The 26,859-nt window shown below is 42.5% G+C and overlaps 1 protein-coding gene across 1 annotated transcript in view; it reads right to left on the bottom strand.

Moving 5' to 3' along the window:
- Mnat1 (MNAT1 component of CDK activating kinase) overlaps positions 1-26,859 on the bottom strand; it is a 169,547-nt gene that overhangs the window by 104,254 nt on the left and 38,434 nt on the right. Inside the window, exons 2-3 of the mRNA XM_036206682.1 lie at positions 9,638-9,790; positions 7,036-7,109 (exon numbers count right to left, since the gene is read on the bottom strand). Of these exons, the coding sequence (XP_036062575.1) occupies positions 7,036-7,109; positions 9,638-9,790 (227 nt within the window). The remainder of the gene's footprint in view (positions 1-7,035; positions 7,110-9,637; positions 9,791-26,859) is intronic.

Below are 26,859 nucleotides of genomic sequence, written 5' to 3'. Positions count from 1 at the left end.
AAATCCCAATAAAAGCAAAATAGACAATGTTTATTTCATTTTTAACTTGGAAAATTGAGGTATTGGCAATATAATAGAGGTGAATCATGATCACAGATAATACAATCACTTTCTCTCAAAAAATAAGAATCATGAAATGGAATTACTAACATAAAAATGTCTCAGATGAAGGAAGCTTATTGAGCCATAGTGAATTGGGACGGCACGGGAGCCTCAGAGAAGGGACAGAAGCTGACTTCCTATAACAACCATCTGACCCTTTATCTGTTTGTTGGTGTGACTCAGATGTTGACCTGACTCTAATCAAGAATTAAAAGCAAACAAAAACCCTATTATATTTTCTGGAAGATTTAATGTCATTTAAGTACAATTTTAAAAGTCTTTGGACATTCAGAATTTATACTTAAAGCCCTTCAGGCTTTCTTGCCCTTTTAAAATAAGTATTCTCTGCACCCAAAGAATAATCTGGTTATTATGAAGCTAAGAACAAACATTTGAGGAGATCCCTGGGGCCAGGGGGAACAAAAGGTTCTATGTGCCCATTGTCATCCCCACAGAGAAGGGCCTATTGTTAATGCCACAAGAAAGTTCATCTTCCTGTGTGTCTTCTATTGTAAGTCCTTGATATCATTATTCAAGACTGCACATTTTAATTTTTATACATGTGCTAGTCAAGGAATTCATAATGATATTTATATAACAAGATGTCTTCAGCTTCATTCTGTGACTCAGACCTGAACTGACCTCCTATCTCTAAGTCTCACTGTACGTTTAAGCATCCTTAACGCTACACTTCCACTACAAAACTAAAGTCACAACTCTTAACACCTGCCAAAAAACAGCTCTAGACAACTTCCTCACTGGTGGTGGGCTACTTAGTTGGTGTGAAGTCGTTCTTATTTGCTTACTTGTTTCTTTTATGAGACAGGGTTTCCTTTGCAACCCAGGCTGGCCTATAACTCACGACCACTTGCCTCAGTCTTTTGGGTACTAGAATTACATGCATACATCACCACACTAAGCCAAAACCCACATGCTACTCACGTGTCTCTGACTATTTCTCAGCATCCCATAGTCACACATAGACTACAAAGCACTCATTAGGCCTATCACGTATGTTCGGAGCACTGACAGAAGACTGTTGAGTCACGATTCACAACTTGAGCTCTTGGTGCTTGTTCTCCAAATACAAGAGGGCTATTAATGCCTGTCTTTTCAGAATTGTGAAAATTATAGTGTGTCAGCAGCTCACTCTGGTAATCAGCAGGTGTTTATTAAATCGGTATTTTGTTCTTTCAACTAACAGAGAAAGTCAATACAGATGGCAAGAACATGTAAATATCTTTGAAAGACAAAGCACAAAGGAGACAGTTACAGAAACAAGATTTTGAAAGAAGTTCTATTTCTACAGTAACAATCAGAACAATGCCACATGAAAAGTGGTAGAACCACACCCAACAGTTTTAAGGGTCCCAAACTAATGATTTTATCCTATCCCTCATTTCTGCAGACCGCCCATCTAACAAAACAAAACAATAAAAACCACGATTCTACAACCTTCGTTACCTTTTGTGGGGGAGGGGTCGTGTAGAGGGTGCAGGCACACATATGCATGCAGTGGAGGACAGAGGCCAGCCTTAGGTGTCACTTTCCATGACAGCCATCCACCTTGTTTCTTGAGGCAGGGTAGTTCACTGGCCAAGAAGTGCCAAGTAGGCTAGGCTGGCTGGCCTCAATCCCCATGGATCTGCGGTCTCTGGCTCCTTAGCTCTGGGATGACAAGCACAGGCCAGCGCAGCTGACCTGTTCGCCTGGGTCCTGGGGTCGAACTCGGGTCCTCACACTTGCCCAGCGCTCCCACTCGCCTTGTCTTAACACCCCTGACTGAAGTGTTCAAGGTCATATTTCAAGTCATCTGTGGATTCTTTCTAACCCACTTAGGATGTCAAATCAGTGAACAGTCTCTCTAAAATGTCTCTTTACTATGCCCACTACTACTGTACATTCTATGATTTCCTATTTCTCATCCACACTACTGAAATGGTCCCTTGTGGGGAAGTGGTGGCACACGCCTTTAATCAAGCACTTGGGAGGCAGAGGCCGGTGGATCACTGTGACTTCAAGGCCAGCTTGGTCTACAGAGCAAGTTCTAGGACTGCAGGGATACACAGAGAACCCTGTCTTGGAGGGGGGGGGGTGTCCCTTAAAAACCTCACTGGTTCATTGTGGGCCACAGACTAAATTTTACTGAAAGCCAAATTTACAGTTTCTTATTTCATATTTACCTTTTGAAAAAAAATATGTATTTGTAAGTATGGGTGTTTTGCTGACCTGCATGTCTGTGCAACTTGTGCATATCTGGTGTCCTCTGAGGCAAGAAGAGGGCTTCAGATCTTCTGGGACCAGAGTAAGAGACAGTTGTGTGATGCCACCTGGGTGCTGGGAATCAAACCTGAGTCCTCTGAAGAGCAGCCAGTGCTCTTAACCACTGACCATCTCTCCAGCCTTTTTAACAAACAACAATTATATACATGTATAGAGTACAATGTGATGTTTGGTTTATGTACATACACATGTGGAATTATTATAGCAAGCTAATTAACAAACCTATCACATCACACGCTCCTTCTTTGCAGTGGGACCATTTAACAGGTGGTATCTAATTATGATTTTAATTTGCATTTCCCTGATGAATAGTGATGTGAGCAATGTTGCATGTACCTGTTAGATACTTGTATGTTTCCTTTTGAGAAATGTCGACTTGTAAGGTCATTTGTATTCTTGCCACTGAGCTGCCAATGGTTCTTGTACATTTCAGAGATGCGGTGACTTGAACGAAATGTCCTCCAGACTCAGACATTTGAAAGCCTGGCCTCAGCTGGTGGTGCTGCTCAGGAAGGCTTAGAAGGCAGCGCCTTACTGGAGGAAGCGCATCACTGGAGGTGGGCTTTGAAACTTTACAAACTCCTGCCATTCCCAGTGTGTGTGCTCTCTGCTCCAGGCATGAGGTTCAAGATCTGAGTCCTCAGCTTCCGTTCAAGGTACCATGTCTGCTGCTTGCTGCCATGCTTCCCTCTGGGACAGTAAGCCAAAACAAACTCTTCCCTCTTCCAAACATTGCCGTTCTCTATCACAGCAACGGAGGAGGAGCTAATGCAGGAGGTGACAGCGGCTGATATTTCCTCCCCAGCTGCGGACTGTCTCCTTTACTCTCTTGGCTCCGCTGCCCAGTGAAGCTTCTGAGTTTGGTAAATCTCTTCCTCTCCTCCCTCCTCTCTTCCCCTCTCTGCCCTTCTGCCTTCCTCCTCACCTCCTCCCTCAGACTATTTTAATTTAAAAACACACACCATAACTATGCAGCTGTGACAGTTGGTTTTAATGTCAGCTTGTCTCAAATTAGAAACATCTGAGCAATAAGCCTTACCTAAGAGTTACACTGATTACCCTAACAGAAGCCGGAAGACCACACCAAATGTGGATGGCACCTTCTGGTGGCAGCCAAGACTTTTTAAAAAGGGACACAGCAGAAGGAAGATTACTAGCTTTTCGCTTGCTTGGCCTCTTGCTGCCAAGTGAATTGATCCTGTTGCCGCTGCTGCTGCTGCTGGCAATTCCTCTGTCGGTACTAGGACCAGCACTTCCAGGCTTCTACAGTGACTGCAGAACAGTAGCTCTCTAGGTCTTCAGCACCATACTGGGGCTGCTGAGGCACCAAGCCTCACGGACTGAACAACTACTGAGTTGTCAACTTCTCCAGTGTAAGACAGCCACTGTGGGACTACTCTGACTGGAAACTGTCCAGTCTCAAGGACCAAGCAACTACAGGTAGGGCAGCCTCTCAGATGTGAGATAGCTATTCTTACTATTTCAGTAAAAGATAATTACATCAAATGTAAAATGAATTAATATAATTTTCATTCTATTGATTCTGTTCTTCCAGAGAACCCTGACTAATACATCAATGTGGTAGCTTGAATAAGAATGGCCCTCATCAGCTCATATGTTTGAATACTTGGTCCCCAGTTGATGGAACTGTTTGGGGAGGATTAGGAAGGATGATCTTGTTGGAGGAGATGTGTCACTGGAGGCAGGCTTTGAGGTTTCAAAGGGTTCAAATCATTTCCAGGGTATTCTCTGTCTCCTGTTTGTAGATGAAGATCCAAGTCTCGGCCGCAGCTGCTCGTCCCTCCATGCTTTGCTCCACCATCATGGACTCTGACCCTCCGGAACTGTGAGCCCAAATAAACCTCCATGCTTTGCTCCACTATCATGGACTCTGACCCTCCGGAACTGTGAGCCCAAATAAACTCTATCGTTCATAAGTTACCTTGGTCACAGTGTTTCATCTCAGCAACAGAAAAGAAGCTAACACAAGCAGTCAACCTCCAACTGAATAATACACAGCCAATGTCTAGTCTTTAACAGGAGCTCAGCTTCTTTTTTATATAAATTGGAACTACCATCTACAGTGCTGGCTCCACTTTTTTAAGGGGAGCCAAAGCACACAGTTATATAATTTTCCCAGCATTATACATTATTGGACTAAATTGCATAAAATAATAAGCACAACTGGTCTAGGAAAGCTTAGTCACTGGTGCAAATAATCCCTGGTGCATAAATGAACTGGAGAGCAGAACAGAGACAAACTTGAGGACAGCTTTTAATGGAAAGCACTTACTATGCATCATTATGCTTTGGCATGAGTCAGCAGGCTATGGAAGGACCGAGAAATGTCAGCTGTCCAGTGAGACAGTTAACTAGACATTGGGTCAGAGTTTCTATATACTTTCCAGATACACCTTCAGGAAATATACATAATGGCATGATCATGTTCAGATCAAAGACACTGATCTATAGGTTCGTATCTGGTGAGGTATTACAGGGGAAGATGGTGGCTCAGTGGGTAAAGTGCTTGCCAAACAAGCACAAGAACCTTAGTTTGGATTCCTAGCACCCAAAACCAAGGCACAGCAGCATATACTTGTAACCCCAGCACTGGCATTCAGAGACAGGAAAATCCCAGGGGCCTGCTCACCAGACGGTCTAGCCAATAGGTGAGCTCCACATTCTGAAAGGGACCCTGTCTCAAGAAAGAAAGTGGAGAAGGACAGAAAAAGACACCCAACACTGACCTCAGGCCTCCATACGCACATGCATGGGGATCTCTACCCACATGCACACAGAGAAAGAGAAAGTATTACAGGCCAGCTGTGATGGTGCAGGCCTGTGATCTCAGACTCTGGGAAGCAGAGGCAGGAAGACTTTGCAAGCTCAAAACCAACCTGACCTCCATAACAATTATGGGAACACCCAGGACCACATAGTGACACAGAATCTCAAAGAAAAGGAAGAAGGTATTACATGCTGCATAGTCTCGCTATCTAAGCTTGCCCTGTTCTGTCGCTAGTGCCTACTTCTAAACATGAACCTGCGGGCCCCAGGCTGCTCACTCCTTCAAATTAGTTCATCTCACAGAAGAAAGTACATTTGCAGGCTCAACCAGCACGTCGTGAAAAGTCAAGGACCCCTTGCTGTTTCATTCTTGTCCTTCAATTTCCTTTAGCTACCTTGAACACCTGCTTAGAACTGTAACAGTGGATTCAACCTGCCCTGTGCTTTTACCTGCTTTGTATCACAGAGTTTTGACTAATCCCACTGATTTTAGTGCATCCGCAAACCGTTTCTTTGTGACAGCAATCCTCCTGCTTGTTCTACACATGAGCATCTTCAGTCTGTATCTACCGGTCCTTTGCATCAGCATCCACAATTCTACCGTCTTCTCAGTAAAACCCACAGGGACTCATGCTTGCTAATACACATAAAACATATACGATGACATTGAGAATGGAAAAGCAGCAGTTCTAAGGCACTAAAATATATCAGAAAAAAATCCTAAATTATGTTCTCCACATGCTTCTATTCTATTGTGGCATAACAAATAACTTGGACACTTTAGAAAAGTCCTGATAAGAAAGAGATGTCTAGATTTTCTCAGAAGGAAATTTTTTACAATTATAATACTAATACCTAAGGAATTAGAATTTTTTTAATTTGCCACATATGAAAACCTTCTAATGATTCTTTTTATCATATGTTTTAATAATAAAGTTATGAACTGGGAGAATAAAAAGATGACTCTTTGATCCTCACAGTTTCTGTCTAATTTTCATAGGCTACACTCTTATATCATTTACAAACCTGTACTTTGTAATAAATACAGGACTTTTTGTTTTCTATTTACCTATTTAATATGTACTTTACATTGATTTATTTAGTGCACATGTGTGGTGGTCAGACAACTTGGGGAGCTGGGGCTCTCTTCCACTGTGTGGGTCCCAGAATGGAACTCAAGTCTTCAGGTGTGGTGGTAAGCTGAGTCATCTCAACAGCTCCAACTATCACAACTTTAAAAAGCTTAATGTTTTTAATCAATGTATTACAACGTCCATACCTTTTAACAGTTCTGAAATTCTCTTTAGCAAAACAGAAACAAGGCTCAATCCCTAGCCAGCCCTGAAAGTGAAGGAAGCAAGCAGAGACAACACACTTTTGTGAGGAAGACACCTTGTGACTAATCAGATTGAAAAGAAGTACTACGATCATTCTATGTCTGCCTGGAAAACACTGACTAGTAAAATGCTACTCCATAGTCACCTGCTTCAAAGTCTTCCCAACCTGCTGTTCCACGGAAGCATAAACAATAATAAGCATTTTTGTCTTTTGTTATCATAGACAAAGTTAACAGAAATCCTACAAAGTAAGTCCAAGTATTTCTGTTTGCTTAAACTGCATTGGTAGAATTGGTACATGCAGCTAAGAAGTATTACCTCTATAATAATTTCTCTAAGACAAAATGACTTAAGAATACCCTTTACTTTGTATGATTTAAATTTGACAAATATAATTCAATTGCAAAAGAAAGTAACCTGTAAACCCCAACAAAACCATCAGGAGCCTTTTGTGTGAGACATTGTCTAGGCATCTAAAAGATAATAGCACAAGATCTCAAGGCCAGCACATCAAATTAAAACGTACCAATTTCCTCAACTTCTTCCAGGAAATCATTATACTCTCGTAGACTAGGAAAATCTTCTTCTCTTTTGTTGTATCTACAGAGAAAAAAACCCAAGTTATATATATCATGGTAGACCATTTCATATAACCAGCTTGCTCATCCCTACTTAATTGATGCATGGTATATAGAAAGAGATTGTTTACTGTGTAAAACATTGTGCTCTTGATGCTAGGTTTATAACTAGACCAAGAATGCAAGCTGGGTTTGAGGAAGGTTTTGTTGGGTTGATTTTCCTTTTGTTTTGTTTTTCTATTTATTTATTTATTTTATTTTTTTGTGGGGTGTGGAAGGCTGACTTTTGTTCACGATAAGCATGTGTTCTACCATGGTGCTATGCATGCAACCCAAAAACACTGCTCTGAAGATTCTTATGATTAAGAGAAGATGTAGAATCAGAAGAGAATGCTATCACATGACAATTCTTAAAGAACTTAAGTAAAAAGATTTAATGAGGTACTTCAGGGATGTGAAATGAACTTAAGTAAGACATATCATTAAAAACTATATTATTTATTTATTATAGTCATCAATTACAGAAAACTGAAGCTCAAATGAAAAAAGTTTTTCATGACAATAGTGACCTAAAAAACAGGTCACAAAACACATAAATATTGTAATGTATCAGTGAATAATAGCAAAAATGAAAAGGTTAAAGGTAAACAATCAGTAGGAAAAGATGACTTCCTGAAGTAGTACAAGTCAAGATCAGCTGGCCACTGATGAAGCATTATCAACTCAGCATCTAGGAAGATGTCACTAAGCCATATGACGCCACTCAAACAATGACTAAAAGGGGCTGGAGAGGTGGCTCAGTGGTTAGGAGCCTGTATTATGCTCAGGATGGCAAGGTCATGAGCAAAGGCAACAGGAGTGTTGCAGCCCTCTCTTCCGCCTGCCTTCTCTGTGTCCATGCAGAACTTCCAGCAGCAGCCAGAGCATCTGGGGTCCACCAGCTCCAAGGTCTGCTGCAGGCACCATGAGGATGGGAGGGCCGGGAAAGAACTTGCCACTTTCGGTGGAAAACAAGCGGTGCCTACTGGCTATGAGACCCTGTACTTTGGATCTGGATTTGCTGCACCTTTCTTTATAGTAAGACACCAATTACTTAAGAAACAAGGATGTTTAACTCACTCTTTTAACAGTTATAAAGAATGTTTAAGAGGTGTGATCTCTAACTCTTATGGATTAAACTGTTGAATTCTTATACTAAATAAGATTGTAAATAAACTAATAACATGAAAAAGAGAGACAGAGAAAAAAAAAGAATCTGTACTACTCCTGCAGAGGACCTGAGTTCAGTTTCCAGCACCCACATCTGGTAGTCTACATCTGTCTGTAACTCCAGCTCCTGGTGGAGCCAACATTAACACCTCTAGCTCCCAGGGAAACAGCACTCATATGTACATACCCACACATACATACACACTCACAAGAAAGATAATATAAAAAAATAAAATGATTATTTTTAAAAATTAAGAAGTAAGCCAGGCAGTGGTGACACGCCTTTAATCCCACCACTTACAAGGCAGAGGCGGGCAGATGTCTCTGTTCGAGGCCAGCCTGGCCCCAGAACATCCAGGGCCACACAGAGAAACCCTGTCTCAAGGGGGAAAAAGTCAATCGTGAGTTAGCTGTGTGGCTCAGAGGCAGAGCATACGCTTAGTGTACCCAAGGCATTGGGTTCACTCCCCCAACACCAAAAACACAAAACAAAACAAAACCTTAAGAAAATGTATTAATTTAAAAATAAGAAAGTACCTTATAACAAAAGGGCAAATAAAATGAACCTCAAAACGCCTAACAAATCATAAAAATGCACCTACACACATGCAAAAATAAAGTATAGCTAATATTTTATCTAAATAAGCTTCAAACTGAAACTTAAATGTTATTTCTTCAAACCTTAGAGTAAATGCGTTTTGTCTACTGCTTTATTTTCTTTTCTTTTTATTTATTTTTTTTTTGGTTTCTCCAGACAGGGTTTCTCTGTGTAGCTTTGTGCCTTTCCTGGATCTCGCTCTGTAGACCAGGCTGGCCTTGAACTCACAAAGATCCGCCTGCCTCTGCCTCCCGAGTGCTGGGATTAAAGGCATGCACCATGTGTGCCACCACCGTCCGGCTATTTTTTCTAACTCCCTATTATCCTACACTACTTTACTAGTAAGCCTCATGAGAACAAAGCTTATAGCTCTCTTACATATCATTTCTTAATTACTGCTAATCCATATCACATGGGCATTTGTTAATTAACTAATCAATAGCAAATGGGCAAGCTGTGAAAACACCAGCCAAGCTCTTCCTGTGCTCGCTTTGGCAGCACACATACTAAAGCTGGGCTGACACGGAGAGGGGCATGGCCCTGTGCAAGGGTGACATGGAAACTCATGAAGAACATTCTTCGTTAACAAACGTTAGATATTACAGTTACTATAAACTTAATACATGTTGTCAAGTAGGCATGCTTGCTAAGCTGTTCAAAATTACATGAGCAGGCAGCAGTGGTGACTACTGAAGTAACTGCTCAAGTTCTTTGCTGGCCGATCCCTCAACAGTGACACTTACATCTTCAGCACCTTTTTCCGAATCTCAACCTCCTTGTCAACGGTGGGATCTTCAAAGAGCTGTACCCTGAAGTTGCTCTTTCTCAGTGGAGTACCGCACTCAGGACAGTTCCCGGCTCCTCTCACGAACAGCAAATCCACACAGCTCTCACACCTGTAAAGACACACACGTAGCAATGTAGTAAGAGTAGTTAAACAAGAAGAGGCCAGAACAGGAGAGGGGGTTGAGGGAGTCAAGAAAAACTAGAGTAGGGAGAGGGAGGGATGAAAGGATGCAAACACAGCAGTCAATGAGTGAAATAAACAAACTTTAAAATGACAGAAAACATAGCATGTAAGGTAGTCTTTAAATCTACAAGCTTGAACAGTCTGCCCTTCAGGGAAGGATTGAGGTTGGGGGATGAAAATTTCATGGCTACTTACAATTTTGGAAAAAACAGAACTGCGGAATATCGCTTTTATTCGGCCATTACTTTTCAGACCCAGATAGCTGAAGAGATACGCACCAGTTACGGGAATATAAGAAGTAAAGAACTGAGTGAGAACAACGACGGCTCAGGAGAGGGAACAGAAGAAACGGGGGAGGATGAAAAGACCCCCATGCACTGTCAAGTCTCTTTCTAAGTGAGCCGAGCCTCCCTCTTCAACCCCAAGTGGGGGCCATGGCTCAATGAGCAAGGAGGACATGCGCGTGGACTGCCAGCACCCACAGAAAGACTGGCTGTGGCGGTGTTCCACTGTAATCCCAGTACTCAGGAGGCAGAGGGGGATCCTGTGATGTTCACTAGCAAACTGGCCTAGAGAACCTGTGAGCCCAATTCAGTGAGAGACTTCATTTCAAAACTTAAGGTGGAGGACAACTGAGGAACACAGCCAATATTGGCCTCGTGCGCGCGCGTGTGCGCACACACACAAACACACCCCACAGACCCACACACACACACCCTAAATGGTTCTGAAAGCTAAAACATTTTAGTGTTACCATGACACTGAGTAAGGAATTCCACATCATAAAATGTTGTTTCATACACTAAATTATTAAAATTATTATATAAAACTATTTTGGGTTTTGTATAGATAAGAAACAAATAAATGTAGTGTTTAAGCTGCAGCGGTGCATCCTGTAATTCCCAGCGCTTGGGGAGTCTAGACAGGACCAGAACCTCAATGTCATCCTTAGCCATTTAACAAAGTTGAGGCCAGCCTGGGATATGTTAGAAATCCTGTCTCAAAAAAATAGAACTAAACATTTTTTAAGAAAACTTGAAGGCAGTGGTGGCGGTGTATGCCTTTAATCTTAGCACTCAGGAGGCAGAGTCAGATAGATCTCTGTGAGTTCGAGGCTAGCCTGGTCTACAGAATGAGATCCAGGACAGGCACCAAAACTACACAGAGAAACCCTCTCTCAAAAAACAAATAAACAAAAACAAAACAAAAGAGTATGTTTCACATACATCACTTGAAAATCTCTTAATAAAAAAAATATTATTTAAAAAAAAAAAAGGAAGCCTTGAATCTCACTGTGCTTTAATCCCAGCGTGGGGAGGCAGAGGCAGGCGGATCTCTGTGAGTACTAGGACAGGCAAGGCTGTTCCACAGAGAAACCCTGTCTCAAAAGAACAAAACAAAGGAAATCCCAAACCTTGCCTCTCATCCCCAAGCTTCTCACCAGTGCCACCACAGACATGGGCAGGAGAGTCCTCGACAGGGAGCCTGCATTAAAGAGGGCCTGAGCACAGTCACTAAAACTGGCATGCCCCCTTCAGTCTTGCGAGGAAATTACTTTGAAATTCAGTTTATAAGGGAGGGTTGCTGCATGAACACTACCCCACAGGCTGTAGAAAGGACACACACAAACTCCCAGAGTGCTGTAGAAGGGAAGGACGGCCACAGCTTGTGCCGAGAGAGATCCCAGGGAGGATGGCTGCGTCTTAAGCTTTCCGCGCAAAGAGGGACCCTCTCTGACCCAAGCAGACTAACTACCCAGATGACAGAGATTGTTTCCCGATGACTGGGTGTCATCTCTCCAAACTTCTTGGGCAGTGAAATTTGGGGAAGGGCTCACAACTTCCTGAAGTCTTCAGTTGGAAAGGGGACTTGGAAAAGGAACTCCTCTCTTTAATGGGATTCCTTCCTTAAGAGATGGTAAGATCTGTTTGTAAGATGGTGAGACAGCATCTTATATTAGATGATAAGACACTATCCTGGAGGGTCTCTGTACTCCCACCAGCTCCTGACGAGGCTGGACAACAGGGGAAAGCAGCTTCTTTAGCTTGCAATCTTGAGGATAGAGGCTCTCCATGCAGGACAAGCCCATGGGCTGGACCAAAATGTAACATAACTCATAACTTTATATATATAACCTAACATTCAAACATTTGCTATCCTCAGGCTGTAATCTTGTGCAGTTCTGTGTGCCAGGGACACAGTGACCTAGCCATTCCTTTTAATAGCAATATCTGGAATTATTTCAGTCTCTCCTACAAGAATGTATTAATAGTATAATTTGTCAATTAGTACTCTATCCACACTGCCTGACTGCAGGTGGTGAGAAAATATTATGAGAAGAAATGAGTATGACAGGAGAGAAAGACAATTTTTTTTTTTTTTTTTTTTGAGACAGAGTCTCATTGTGTATCTCTGGCTGACTCTCTCTGCGGACCAGGCTGGCCTGACACTCAGAGATCTGCCTGCCTCTGCCTCCTGAGTACAAGGCCACCATCGCCACACCTGACAAGAAAGAGAAATCCTTATGAATAAGAGCAAGAACAATTTTTCCAAGTGAGTATTGGACTTCTGGGACACACGGGATGAGAGAAGCAATAAGGGTACTGTAAGAATCCAATGGTTAAGTGTGCCAGCACTGTCATTCAGTGTTCAGATGCAGGCAGAAAGACCGCTGCAAGTTCAAGGCTAGCCTTAGAGATGGTACCAAGCCAGCCAGAGCCACGACAAAACCCTGTCTCAAGAAGACCAAAAAGCATTAAAAGAAAAGAAACCAAGATCTTAGAATATGGCCAAGTATGATGGCATCAACCTGTGATCCTAACACTCAGGATACAGAGCCGGGAGAATTGGGAGTTCAAGATCATCTGTGGCTAAACAGCAAGTTGAAGTCCAACCTGGACTATTGAGATCCTGTCTCAAAAGCACATGAACGCATGAACGTTCACACACACACTAGCAAAATACTAACAATGAACTTTGTATATTTCCATCTTAACAGTCTCATTACAAAGGAAAAAAATAGCAGGTACATAGTAATTTCAAGGCCAGGCTGGGATACATGAGACCCTGTCTTAAAAGAAGACAAAAACACCCAAACTCAAGCAGACAGCCCTAACTAAATGCCAGGCATGGTAGTGCACACCTTTAATCCCATCAGTCAGGAGGCAGAGACAGGTGGATCCATGAATTCAAAGCCAGCCTAGTGGTCTATATGGTGAGTAGTGACGCTACATAGTGAGACAGTGTCAGGAAGGAAGGAGGGAAGGAGGGAGGGAGGGAGGGAGGGAGGGAGGGAGGGAGAGAGGGAGGGAAGAGAAAAAAAATTAAACCAGTGGGCCACAACAAGTCATGAAAAAGGGAAGGAGACTTTCCAGGAAGAAGAGGGATCCAGTGGGAGGGAGAAAGAGAAGAGAGAAGAGAACCGGGGGAATGATATCAAAGTGTAAGTGTCTATTTCTATACATACATATGTAATGGAATTATGGACAGACGACTAGGAAAAGAATCCAAAGCCATCCATGGTAGCTCATGGCAGTCCTCAGAGTCTGAGGCAGAGGGATCACTCTGAGTTTAAGGACAGCATGGGCTACATGTTGAGCTGCAGACAACAGAGAAGAGCTTGCTTCAAACAAAAACAAACAAGAAACTTGGAACCACAAAGAGGTGGTTACAGAAACAACTGTAAGCAAGGATCTTCCGAAAGGTTTTAAAGAGGGCCAGTAAGATGGATCCACAGACAGAGGTGGTCACCACCATGCTTGGTGACCCGAGGGTGACACTCAGAATCCAAGGGAAGAACCAGCTCTTACCGGTTATCTTCTGACCGCCACATACTCGCTGGCGCTCGTGCTCGCGCGCTCTCTCTCTCTCTCTCTCTCTCTCTCTCTCTCTCTCTCTCTCTCACACACACACACAATCAATATAAATTAAAAAATCCTAATGATAAAAATTTCACAGATCATAGCAGATGAACCAAACCTTAGGGAAAAAACTCTGAACTTGGAGTAAAGGAATGTTTCATTTCTATTATATCTTGAGGTTAGAAGAAATTAAACTCAACTACAGAAGTTCAAAATGGACATATTATAACCAACTACAGACATTTATAAGCAAGAAATCATCTGAAATATTTGAAAGGTAAAGAGCCTCAAAAAATTCCATATTTCAAAGTATTAAAGACTAGATTCATTTAATAGTTCAGTTACTCAGAATATGTTGAATACCTTAATATTTCTAAAATATTCATCATATTTTGGGCTGGAAGGATGGATGGATGAATGGCACATAAGGGCCTGAGTTCAGATCTAAGTCAAGAGTGGGGCGTGGTCACACATGCACCGTGGAGAGCAGAGATGAGAACTGACTAAGCTTGCTGGCTACCACCTAGCTCAAGGGTCAGTGATACCTTGTCTCAAGCAAACAGAGCACAGAGTGACAGGAGAGGACACCCAATAGTCCTCTGATTTCCAAGCAAGCACAGGGATGTATGCGCCTACACGTGCCCATGTGCATATACTACACACACATACACCATACTCAACATGTACACATATAATATACTCACAAAAACAAAATAAAAAACTATAAAGCATAAATATTTCTTAGAGTGTTATTATGTATTAGATATATATTGCTTGTTTCTAATCAACTGTGTATTTCCACTTTTTAAAAAAATCTGCCTTAATCATTTCCTGATGTCAAGGAACTGGGTGGCCAACAGCCTGCAGAACAACCTGTCCAAGTTCTGGTCCTCACATCTTTTTTTTTTTTTTTTTAAATATTTTTTAAACTTTATTTTATGTGCGTTGGTGTGAAGGTGCCAGATCCCCTGGAACTAGAATTACAGACAGTTGTGAGCTGCCATGTGGGTACTGGGAATTGAACCCAGGTCCTCTGAAAGAGCAGCCAGTGCTCTTAACCACTAGACCATCTCTCCAGCCCCTGTCCAAGTTCTGCTGTGACTACTGCAATACTCCCTATGGCTGGGACGAGACACCATGACCAGGACAGCTCTTACAAAGGAAAGCATTGGACTGGGGCACCTTTCGTTTCAGAGGTTCAGTCTATTATCACCATGGCAGGAAGCACAACTCACACAAGCAGAAACGGTGCTGGAGAGAGAGCTGAGAGCCACATCCTGACCTTCTGGCTGAGAGGCAGACTCTGGGCTTGGCATGGGCTTTTGAAATCACAAAGCCCACCCCCCCCACTCCCACCCCCCACCACCCCACCCCACCCCCACCCCCCCACCCCCCCACCCCCGGTGACACACTTCCTCCAACAAGGCCATACCCCCTAATCCTTTCAAATAGTGCTACTCCCTGGTGACCAAGATTTCAAATGGTCTATGGGGTCATTCTTATTCAAACCACCACAGATAGATATCTTACCCATGATTCTCCATCTATGAGAAAGACACACTACAGTGGCAGGAAAGAGGATGTGAAAAACTACTACCAGAACTGGATGAAGAGCGGGCCAAGAGCCTGATGGACAAAACAGCTCCATTTCAACAAGGAAAGACACTCCAGCCCCGCCCTCTGCTCCTCCTTCTGCAGGGCCATGATTCTGCTCCCTCCAGTCTCTGGTTCTCCCTGCTCTGGTATGATACCCACACCTCACATGACAGGCCTCCCACGACGCCAATGATAGATTTCCTCCCCCTGGGATGATGCCCAGGGGACTGGCTCCTGGAAAAGGGCCAAACATGGGAAACCACGTGCCCAAGATGCCCAGGCCTCCAATTATGAGACCTCCTTTTAGCCCCACAACAGGGGCCACTCGATCTGGAATGACCAAGCTAGGCAGACAGAGCACATGGGTTCCTCGTTGGGTTTATTTTACTTATTCTCTTTGCCCAGGAAATCTCATGCTGAGCCTGAGTGTTTTCTAGCTGTGTGATAAAGAAGACTTCCCCTTCCTAGAAAAGAGAATAGTTTTGAAGGAGAAAATGGGATAAAAATGCAGAGTTTTCATTTGTATGATGAAATGTGAAAATAAAATTATCACCTGTTTTAGTTTATTAAAAATTATGCTTTAAAGCCAAAATAACTGAGCTGTGGGTTGGCTGGATATTAAAATGTGGTTAAGGATAAATAGGGCCTTAGGTTCAATCCCCTGTGTGTATGCTTGCTCGCTCTCTCTCGCGCTCTCTCTCGCTCTCTCACTCTCCAGCTCTCCAGAAAGGGGTAGGGAAAGAAACTACCTTTTCTGAGATGTATTTATGTGTACATGTTTTGCCTGCATGTATGTATGTGCAGCATGGTCATGTATGGTGTCCATGGAAGTCAGAAGAAGGTGCTGGATCTCCTGAAAAATGGAGTCATGGACAGTTTTGAGCCATCATGTGAGTGGGAACTAAACCCAGGTCCACTGCATGCTTTTAACCACTGAGACATCTCTCCAGCCCCAACAAGCTACTTTAGAATTCTCTTACACTGTTTTTCATTTTATCTATCTATTTGCTTATTTACTTAATTTATTTGGGGGCTAGAGACTGAAACCAGGGCTCTGCGCATGCTAATTAAGCACATTTCTGAACGACATTCCCAGCCTTTCTCTTTCTGAGTTTTCCTACAAATACCCTTAATGTTTAAACAACAGGAGGTAAGGTATACAGAGAAAGACAAAGCTTTAGTTCATTCTGCTCTACATCTTGCGTCTAACAAACTGCTGGTTTTGTTTGGGTGGGCACATCTTTTTCTATGTATTTATAGACAACAGACATGAAAACTAGACACACAAAAAGAACATAAGAAAAGTTGATACATTGCTAGTTGTATTCCTCCGGCAGCAGAAGCACCGGGTCAGCAGTATGTGGGCAATCGCTTGCCTCCAACATTCCTGGGAATTCTTTCAAACAAAACCTCATATTTTCCAGAACGCAAGGAAAACTGCTGAAAAGATCTAAAACGGTTTTTCTTCTCTTTTTTAAAGACCAAGATGACATGCCCCCTTCCCCTCTGACATTTATCAGTGTCAGATTTTATTTTCTTTCATGAAAAGCTGAGGCCAGGAGTGCTGCCCACATCTGTAAATCCCAGAACTTGGAAGGCTGAGGCAGGAGCATTGCCATGAATTTGAGCCAACCTGGGCTACATAATGACCTGCAGGAAAGCCTGGGGCTCTATAGTCTATGAGGGTCTATCTTAAGCTGGTTTACAGAGCAAAACCCTACCTCAAAACCTCCTACCTGTCTGATGGTCCCCGGCCTGCCAGCCCCTTCCTAGAGACCTGGCCCGGCTTGCTTTATTAGTGCAGCCCCAGCCAACCCAGGCCTTCACCAGACAGAAACCAAGAGAAACCGCCTATTTGTGCCAGTCACGCTGAAAGCAGAACTGTTTGTAGTTTCTGACCCTCCCCCTCAAAAAAAATATGAATAACTTTAAAAACCAAAGCTAAACCTGCATGCAGAAGACTGAGGAGACCATGTACAAAACTTTACTAAAGCATATGAATGAGAGACAGAACAGCTAAACTGAACACTAGCAAAACACAGAGGGTAAGTCAATGGCTGTGAGCCGGGACTCTTCCCATGGCACCAAACACAGTGACAAAAGAGAGAGAGAGGACAGGCCATCTGAGTTTTACCAAACTTTTAAGAATTTGTACAGCGGAAACTGGAGAGTCGGCTCAGTAATGAAAGCACTGGCTGTTCTTCCAGAGGTCTGGAGTTCAGTTCCCAGCACCCACATCAGATATCTAACAAACACAAACTACAGCCCAGGAGATCTGAAGTAATCTTCTGGCCTCTGCAGCCACCTACACACACGACACAGAATTTTTTTTAATCTTTTTATTGTTTAAGTATTTGCACAGGAGGTAGGTGTGGTGGCACACCACATTAAACCCAGCACTCGGGAGACAGAGCAGGCAGATCTCTAAGTCTGAAGCCAGCCTGGTCTACAGAGTGAGTTCCAGGATGGGCAGCAGTACACAGAAAGACTCTATCTTGAAGAGAAAAAAAAAAAAGGAAGAAAGGAGAGAGAGAGAGAGAGAGAGAGAGAGAGAGAGAGATATTATTTGTGCAGCAGCTACTACTCAGAAGTAAAATGGCAATCTACAGCATGGAAAGGACAAAGAAAAGGTCTGCTGTCCAGAACAGATGAAGAAATCCTACAGATGCAGAACAAAAGAAATACTAAAAACACCTAAATCCAAAATAGATAGACAAATCTGCAAAGGTACATGAAATGCTCATGATTAGTCAGTAGAGAAAAGGCATGTTTAACTGTAACATCATGTTATTCATACACAGGTAACTATAATTTTTAAAGCATGCAAGTGTCAGCAAGAATACAGAGAAATCCAATCCCTCAAACAATACTAGTGTAGATGTAAATGAGTTCACCTGTTCTGGGAAACAGCTTGGTGGCTCCTCAAGAAGTTGAATAGGATTTATTACGTGACCAAGCAATTCTATTCCTGAGCATAAACCCAAAAACAGGTGCTCAAACAAATGCATGTGCAAGCACGTTCACAACAGCAGTGTTCACAACAACCGAAAGGAAGACAGCACCCAAATGTCCGCCCACAGATGAATAGAAGAACTAAGTGTGGTATGTAACACAATTGAATCATTCAACCAGAGAAAGGACCTTAGAAAACATATGCCAAGTCAAAGGAGTAAGACTTTACAAAAGGCCACATATTACACAATCCTGTGTTGTGCAAGACACAAAACAGGCAAGAAAACGGGCTGCTGGTTACTAGAATTGGGGATAAAAAATAATTTGTTTAACAGATAAAGGGTTTCTTTTGGTGGTGATAAAAAAGTTTTGGAATTAGAGGGGATATTCGCACAACACATAAGTGTATAAACTGCACTAAACTCTCCATTTTAAAATGGTTACTTTTATGTAGTTTATTCGTATTTATTCATTTTATGTGGGAGTTTTTAAGAGAGTGTCCCTCTCTCTAATCTGGGCTGGTCTTGAGGACACTATGTAGCCCAGGCTGACCTCATGGCAACCCTCTTGCCTCAGCCTCCCATCCGATTCCTGGGGTTATTAGACATGGGTTACCATGATCAGCTCTGAATTTTACTTTCATTTTTAAAAATCTACAGACAAAGGTGGAGGCATGTACTTATAGTCTGCTAAAAACTATACCACCTGCTTTGGAGGCCGATGCAAGAGGATCACGAGCTCAGGAGTTTGAGATTAAGTTTAGAAACGTATCGAGATCCTTTAAAGAGAAAAGAAGAAAGAAAAGGGAAAGAAGTCATGGCATCAAATGCAACCTAGCACTGAGGAGGCTGAGACGGGAAGATCTCAAGTTCAGGAGGAAATAAAGTCAGCTAACCTTTTCACAAAGAAGGAAAACATCTGGAAGGGACGACCAGGGCCAGCAGAAGGCAGGTTCTGAGATAGGCTCCTGCTCTCTATCAGCTTGCAGCAGAGGCATCTTTTGGTTGTTCCCCTGCACCCAGGCAACCTGACCTCTGCCGTGCTAACTGAACCCTAAGTTTTCCATAGGTTACAGGTTCAGAAATGCGCCAGGCACTTAATATGCTCTCAGAGAACACTAACTATCACAACAACCACTCAATGAACCAATCGGGACCACAGTTCAAAGGCACACTAATAGCAAGAATCCTAAATATAAAAGTACCCAGAAGAAACAGGTTGATTGAGCTGGGTCTTGAGAAATATAAGGTCTTTAAAGCACAAAATACTAACATCTCAAAATACAAAGCATAAAACATAACAAAAATAAGGGCCACTATGCTCATAATTTAGAAAAACAATATTTTGACACCCCCCCAAAAAAAGGAAAGAAGTAAGTTCCTGTAAGGTAGCCCCACTCTTTTCCAACGATACTCTGACAAACTAGAGGATAATGTACTTCCAAAAAGGCTGAGACACAGCCTCAAATGTTTCCCCAACCCTGCCTCAGGTCAACATTTCTACAAAATATAATATTTTATCTTTTAAAAATTCATGTCTCTATAATGGTCCTATTTATTTTACTGAAAAACACCTTCAAATGAATATCAATTATTAATTTTTTTCCTTAGGTAAAATTGACATTCCAGGAAGATATGTCTCAAATAAATTTCAATTATTAAATTCTTTTCTTAGGTAAAATTGACATTCCAGGAAGATACGTACAGATTCATTATTTTATCACTAAAATATCAGTATCAAGGAAAAAATATGCTTCAGTTTAAAAAGCATAAGGAAAGCCTGACAGGGTGGCTCACACCTATAACCCCGTCACTTGAAAGGCTGAGACTGGAAGAATATGAAGAGTTCAACACCAACCAGGGCTACATATGGTGAGCTCCAGGGTAACCCGGGTGAGGTTCGGAGTAAAAAAATGAAGAACAGAAAAGACTCATGCATACCTGAGACTTTGACATAGGAAAGACAGCATTATAATCAATATACAAAGGAATACTACACATTAAATGCTTGAGACACCACTGGCTTTCTAGATGAGGGGAAATACTTGTATACAAAACGATTTCATGTGAACAAATAGGTAAGAGAGAAAACTTTACATTTTTTTATGAAATTATTGAAAGACGTAAGTATGACATTGTGACAAGGATTTCCTAAAGGTAATTTTAAAACTTTAAATCATGTAAAAAGACTGATAATTCTCACTTTATACAAACTTAGCTTCTCTGTGAAAGGGTGGATACAATACTACAGAAAGCCCTGACACAAAAGCAAGGCAGTTTTCCCACAGTGCGTCAATTATTCAGACTATATATGGGTTCTACAAATCTATCATAAAATGCTATAGAAAAATGAGTGGCTTGTTCAAATTAAACCATCCAAACAACACTTGTCTCTTCAAAAAGGATCCCTTTAGCCAGAAGAACTTATTGAGGAGTCTTTCTTTTTCCCACAGGAAGCTAGTCAGGAGAGGAACGAACCCCAGCCTTGATGCTGCAGCTCATTTCCTGGCCATTACTGGCATCACCTCACACTAGAGTCCCTCATCTTCTGCCAACAGCTGCTGCCATGGCAACCTGCTATTATGTTTACCCAAACCCTTATCTCTAAAAGCCCGAAATGCCATGTCCCATCCCCTTTGCGGGCGCTGGCTGCTATCCTTGTACATTTAGCACAGTAATGCATTTGGGAGCACCAGAAGACATTCCAGTGGCTCCCTTGAGTGCCAGACATATTCTTCCCTGAACCCTCATGATGATGAAGAAAGTCAATTACCCTTGCTAGGATGGTGACTCCTTTGCTTCCCTAGCAACCTTCTGGCACAAGGAGCCCCAGGTGACTAGACAGCAGGCACGTCTTGAAGAAGCCCTCACTGTGTCTGTTCCCTAGTGGGACATTCCCCCTTGTAGAAGCGGGACCTCTAAACTCACGGGGTATAAAGTTACATGACCGGGAAGTAGAAAGGGTACCAAGTGTGAGCACTTCTACTCTTGTCCCCATGTTCAAGGACTCTTGTATTATATCCGCTGAGGACAGCCAACAGCCATCCACATAACGGCCATGTGTTCAAGGATACACAAGGATATTTTTGTAGATGGCTGCCTCCAATCAAACACCTCAAAAGTTTTTTGTTTTTTTTTTTTCTATTTTGAGAAAGCCTTGCTGCTTAACCCAGGATGTCTTCAAACTCACCATCTGCTTCTGCCTCTTGGAGGCTGGATTACAGGTATGTGTCACCAAGCCTGGTTCTCAGTTGTATCTTTATGAGACCAAATATAACTTCTATAGCAATCAGAGGATCACGGATAGGGCAAAACTGAGTTAGACCAAGAGATTCATGAACTGAGGCTCAGTGCCATAGTCCTTTCCTATAAAGTAACGAATATGTTAAACTCAGACTACATGGACAGCTGCACTTTGCAGAGCAGAGGAAGACTGGACTTTCCTAGAGACTTCTGCCAGTAACCATGCATGTCCATCCTAACTACACATAGAATGACTAGCAGGTGAGAACAGAAACCCACTACGAGCTAGACTTGAGTCAGGGCTCTGTTACACTCATCTGAGTCTTCTACAGCTCCTCATCCTAACACGGAGGAAGGAACAGAAGTTTGAGTCCTGAGATTTTAATGACAGACAATTCACATTCTATTCACAATCATTATTCATAGGTTTGCACCCCAAACTCACTAAGGCTATGTGGGCATAGTAAGACTGAATAGTGACTCCGGACTCTATAAAGAAGCAAACCAGCACACTTACTGGCAGGTTAGGATCATGCTATGGTTAAATCTTGAATGTCCTACAAAGGCCTATGTATTAAGGGCCCTCAACACATGGTATTACTGAAGTCATGGAACCTTTAGGAGGTGGAGCCTAATGAAAGGAATTCAGAGAGAGACCTCCAGGTCTTCACTTTCCTCACTGAGCCATCTCTAAGTGCCTCTCTATGCTTCCTGGCCAACATGAATGAAAAGGTCTCCTCCACCCTGTACTTCTACTGATGTACTGTGATGCCACACAGACTCAGAGCTCAGAACCAAGTAACCATGGACTGAAACCTCCGACACTGACTTAAAATCAGCCTTTTCTTCTTTTTAAGTAGATTTTCTTAGGTATTTTGTCATGTCACAAAGCGTATTAGCAGAGCCCAATAAAGAGCTTGAAGAATATATGGTAACAGGGTAATCCTCGGGCATGGCCAATAGAATGAACCCTCAGATAGCGTCTGGAACACAGCCCATTAAATTCAACCAAGTCACATAACCACCTTATATTAATATCATACTTATTGTCACATACTTTGCCTCGAATTGTAACCTTGCCACTAGAATATGTTTGTAAAGATAACACACATACACGTGTTACTAATGCAGTATTTTAGTTCCAGCAGATATCTGATGACATAGAAATAGATTGTACAGTCAACAAAGCTGGAAACAGATGCTTCAATGTGGAGAGAATCAAAATCCTTTCCACATATACATTGTGGAATGAGGTCGGCAAGGAGATCACAGGTTAACCATAGCAATTTTAGAAATTCCTATATAGCCCTGCATGGTGGCACACATCTTTAATCTCAGCACTCAGGAGGTAGAGGCATGTGGATTTCTGTTCTGTGAGTTCTAAGTCATCCCAGTCTACATAGCAAGTTCCAGGGCAGCCACTGCTACAGTGAGAACCTGTCTCAAAGTAAAATAAAAATAAAATCCTATATAAAAGTAAAAAAGCTAAGGATGACAGCACACACTTGTAATTCTACTACTCAGGAGGAAATGGGAGACAGGAATCCAGAGCCAGCCTTGGCTACATGGCAAATTCAAGGCCAACCTGGGCTACATGAGAACTTGTCTCAAATAAATAAATGAGTTTTAAAAATAGCATTTGAAAATGTTAAATGACTTACAAGTATGCACAAGTATATAATACCAAATCAAATGCTTGTATCTGGGTTCATGTGCATGCTTCAAATTTTAAATTAAAAAAAAAAAGAGGGAAAAACATCTCCAAATGATGTGCCAACCTTCTTAAAAACAAAAAAAATATATATATATATATATATATATATATATATATATATATATATATATGTAAGCCAATGGGATTATAAAAAGAGAGAAACACACACATGATCTAGAGAGCTAGTTTCCTAAAGCCATATCTTCCCGTACTAACTTTTTTGGGGGAGGGGAGACTGCCGCGCAGATAATCAAATTCAGGACTTCACACATGCTAGGCAAGTACTCAAGCCCTGAGCCATACCCACAGCCTCAGTTTCTTCACACTACCCAGCTCCTAAACTGCCTCAAATGTGGTATGCTTGCTTGCTTGCTGTCCCAAGCACTCTAATATCTACCACGTAACTCTGTTCACACTTACGTGACAATGACCAGAGACTGCACACACACACTCCAGACACTTGAACCAGTACTGTACTGGAACTGGAACCCACCACATTTACCTCAGTTATGGAATACTCATCCATCAAACCTACCCACCTGTCCAGCTGCAGCTGAGCAGCTAGGTTTTGCTGGAGAAAATCCTCGTATAATCTTACAGACTGAACTCATACACTCAACACTGCCCAATATTTCTTCGATACCGTCTACGTCTATTTATTTCCCTACTCTCTGAGAAAAAACACTGTGCTTTCTTTTCACTCCTCATACTTACACTTCCTGATCTAACCTCACCCAGAGCTGGTGAGCTAGGCTCATAATAAATTAATAAGATGTGATTAGACAAACATCACTTCATTTCAGAACACTAACTGCGTCAATGTTCCTGTCTCTATGTCACACTAACAGTGCTGCTTCGCAGCAAAATGAGAACACAACGCCCCCACTTTTAACTAACCAGTCCCTTCCCATCACTTGTGTCCTGCACGCCCTTCACTGGTCTCTACTGAAACCCTTTACCTTTCCAACTGACCCTTCCCCTGCACTATGAATACTTCCTCTACTGAGTTGTTCTTAATGCCCTAACACCAAAAACTTAAAAAATAATAATAATAAACAAAAAAGTCCTTTCCAGCTACCACACAATTTCTCTGCTCTCGTTCAGAGGAAAATTACATAACAAGAGTTGTCTATACCGTATCTTCACTGACATACACACACACACACACACACACACACACACACACACACACACCGCCCCATCCCACCCCCTGCCCTGCCCCACCATTATCCCTTGATCTCATTCTGATCAATTTTGCTTTCCTGACTTTCCACTCAAACACTTTCCTTGTGCACGTGGCGTGGCGTGGTGTGACGTGGCCTATGTGGTGTGGTGGGGTGTGTGTACAGACCAGAGAACTATTGGTGTCTTCCTCTATTTCCCCTTATTTTCCAGACAGGACTCTCACTGACTCGTTTGCTAGGCTGGCCGGCCCCGGACCCCCAGGGACCCTTCTGTCCACTCTAGCACTGGGATTGCAAGCTGTTCTGATGTGGGTGTTGGAGATCCAACTCAGGTCCTCAAGCAACAGACACTTTGCCCGCTGAGCCATCTCCCCTGCCCTCCACTGAAATATTTTTCAAGAACTTACCAATATTCTTCTCACTTTTGCCAAAGCCAATGATTAATGAATGGAGAACAATTATCTCTTCTCTACAGCAAACAATGAACAACACGAATGTAGCTGACCACCTCCTGCAGGTGGGAACAGACTGTGACCTCAGGACTCACCCTGGTTCCCTCATACCTAGCTGTTCCTTTTCTGTCTTTTGCTGACTTCCCTCCCTGTAAACAACCTGGAAGCTAGCATCCCAGAGTTACACCCTTGGCACGCTCCCTCCTCCTAAAAGACCACATTCTATGTAAACAGTTCTAAACATGACTGACTCTAGCTAGATTCCAACCTAGGCCTCAGAGGTACCCTGAACTCCAGAATCCAGCTCAACTACAGCCATTTTTCTAAAATCGCCTCAAGAATAACTAGAACAAGACAGAATGCCTGATTAGTCCATCCTCCTCTGTTTCGTGCTAAGTATCCACTTGTTCCAGGGAAAAACCTTGGGGGCTTCTGAGATTCTTTCTTCCTGCCTTCCCACATTTAATTTATATAAAGCCTCATTAACTCAACTGCTGAAGTAACTGCTAAAACATCCCCAGTGTTGGCCATCTCTGCTGCTACGCCACAGCCAGTATCACCTGAAGAAGCACGAAAGGTTTCAACTGCTCCTTACTTCCACGTTCTTACCCTTCAGACCTCACCCACTCCCTCCCCCCAATTTTCAAGGTAACTTATTCATGTATTTATTTATTTTGTGTGAGTGTTTTGTATGCATGTATGTCTGTGCACCAAATGCATGCCTCATGCCCCCCAGAGGCCAGAAGACTGTCAGATTCCCTGTGAACTGGAGTTACAAATGGTTGTGAGCCACCACATTGCTGCCGGGACTTGAACCCAGGTCCTCTGGAAGAGTAGCCAGTCCTCTTAACCACTGAGCCACCTTTCCAGTCCTGCTAACACCACAATTTTATATGTAACATCTGGAATAATCTCTAAAATGAAAACTAGCTCATTCATGCACTTGCTCATGACTCAACACTGTCTTGTGCTAAGTAGCATAAAATATAAATGCCTTCCATATATCCTTGAAGATCTTAAAAGATAAACCCCATTCCTGACTGCAGAGTCACTACTATCAAACTCCACCCTTCTTATTTCCTTCCAACACAGCAAGATCACTCCTGTCCTAGACACCTATCTTCTTTGTTAGAATCCTTCCTCCTAATCTCCCTATGACTGCCTCTTTTGGTCAAATGAAATGTCACTTTTGTAGAAAATCACTGGAAAAACTTCTCCTAATTAAAGCTAATTCCTCCACTTTTGCCATAAAGTAAGACCAAACTCTTACTAGAAATTGACATAGCTAAAACAGCTCCACTTTAGAGTAGGTTTTTTCATCACCCAATCTGAAGCTGGTGACCACGTTACTTTCTCTGTTAGCTGTCTGTGCAGACTGTCTGGAGGCATATCTACACCATTTCCATTGTTCCGTGCTCTCCAGGTCTGGAAAGCACATTTCCGGTTAGAACAGAAGCAAGTCTCTAGCAGCATGGCTTCGGTTTTCATTCTGCCTCGAGCGGTATCCACAAAAGTCTTGGGAGACATAACAACAGCAGAAGCATCACTCTCTTCCAGAGTGCTGGACACCACATGGGCGGCGGGAGCAGCAAACACGGGGTTCCTTCCCAGCAGTCAGATGAGCCTCCATGGACCCCCTGCTTCAGTGACAGAAACCACGGTGACTGACAGCAACTGTTCCTCCTGACTTCCGGAATGTGGATGTTTCTCTCCCTTTACTGCCCCACACTTGGAACAGTTTGTAAGCCTTCAATTGCCTTTGTCAAATTCCTAATGGCTTGAAGTAACTATGGTGTAGTCAGAAAAGACTAAACCCCAACTGATACACATCCTATTGTTGATAAACTACTTACAAAAACCACTTTTCAGAGACACAGCCTCATGTGAGGTAGCCTAGGTTGGCCTTACACTCTTGACAATTCTCCTGCCTCTGTTTCCAAGAGCTGGAGTTTATAGGCATGAGCCAACAAGATTGACTTAATAATTTTTGGTGTT

Source organism: Onychomys torridus, chromosome 14, assembly GCF_903995425.1.
Source record: "Onychomys torridus chromosome 14, mOncTor1.1, whole genome shotgun sequence".
Lineage (NCBI taxonomy): Eukaryota > Metazoa > Chordata > Mammalia > Rodentia > Cricetidae > Onychomys > Onychomys torridus.
Note: the sequence above shows the minus strand (reverse complement) of the source record. Positions and strands in the feature narration are given on the sequence as shown.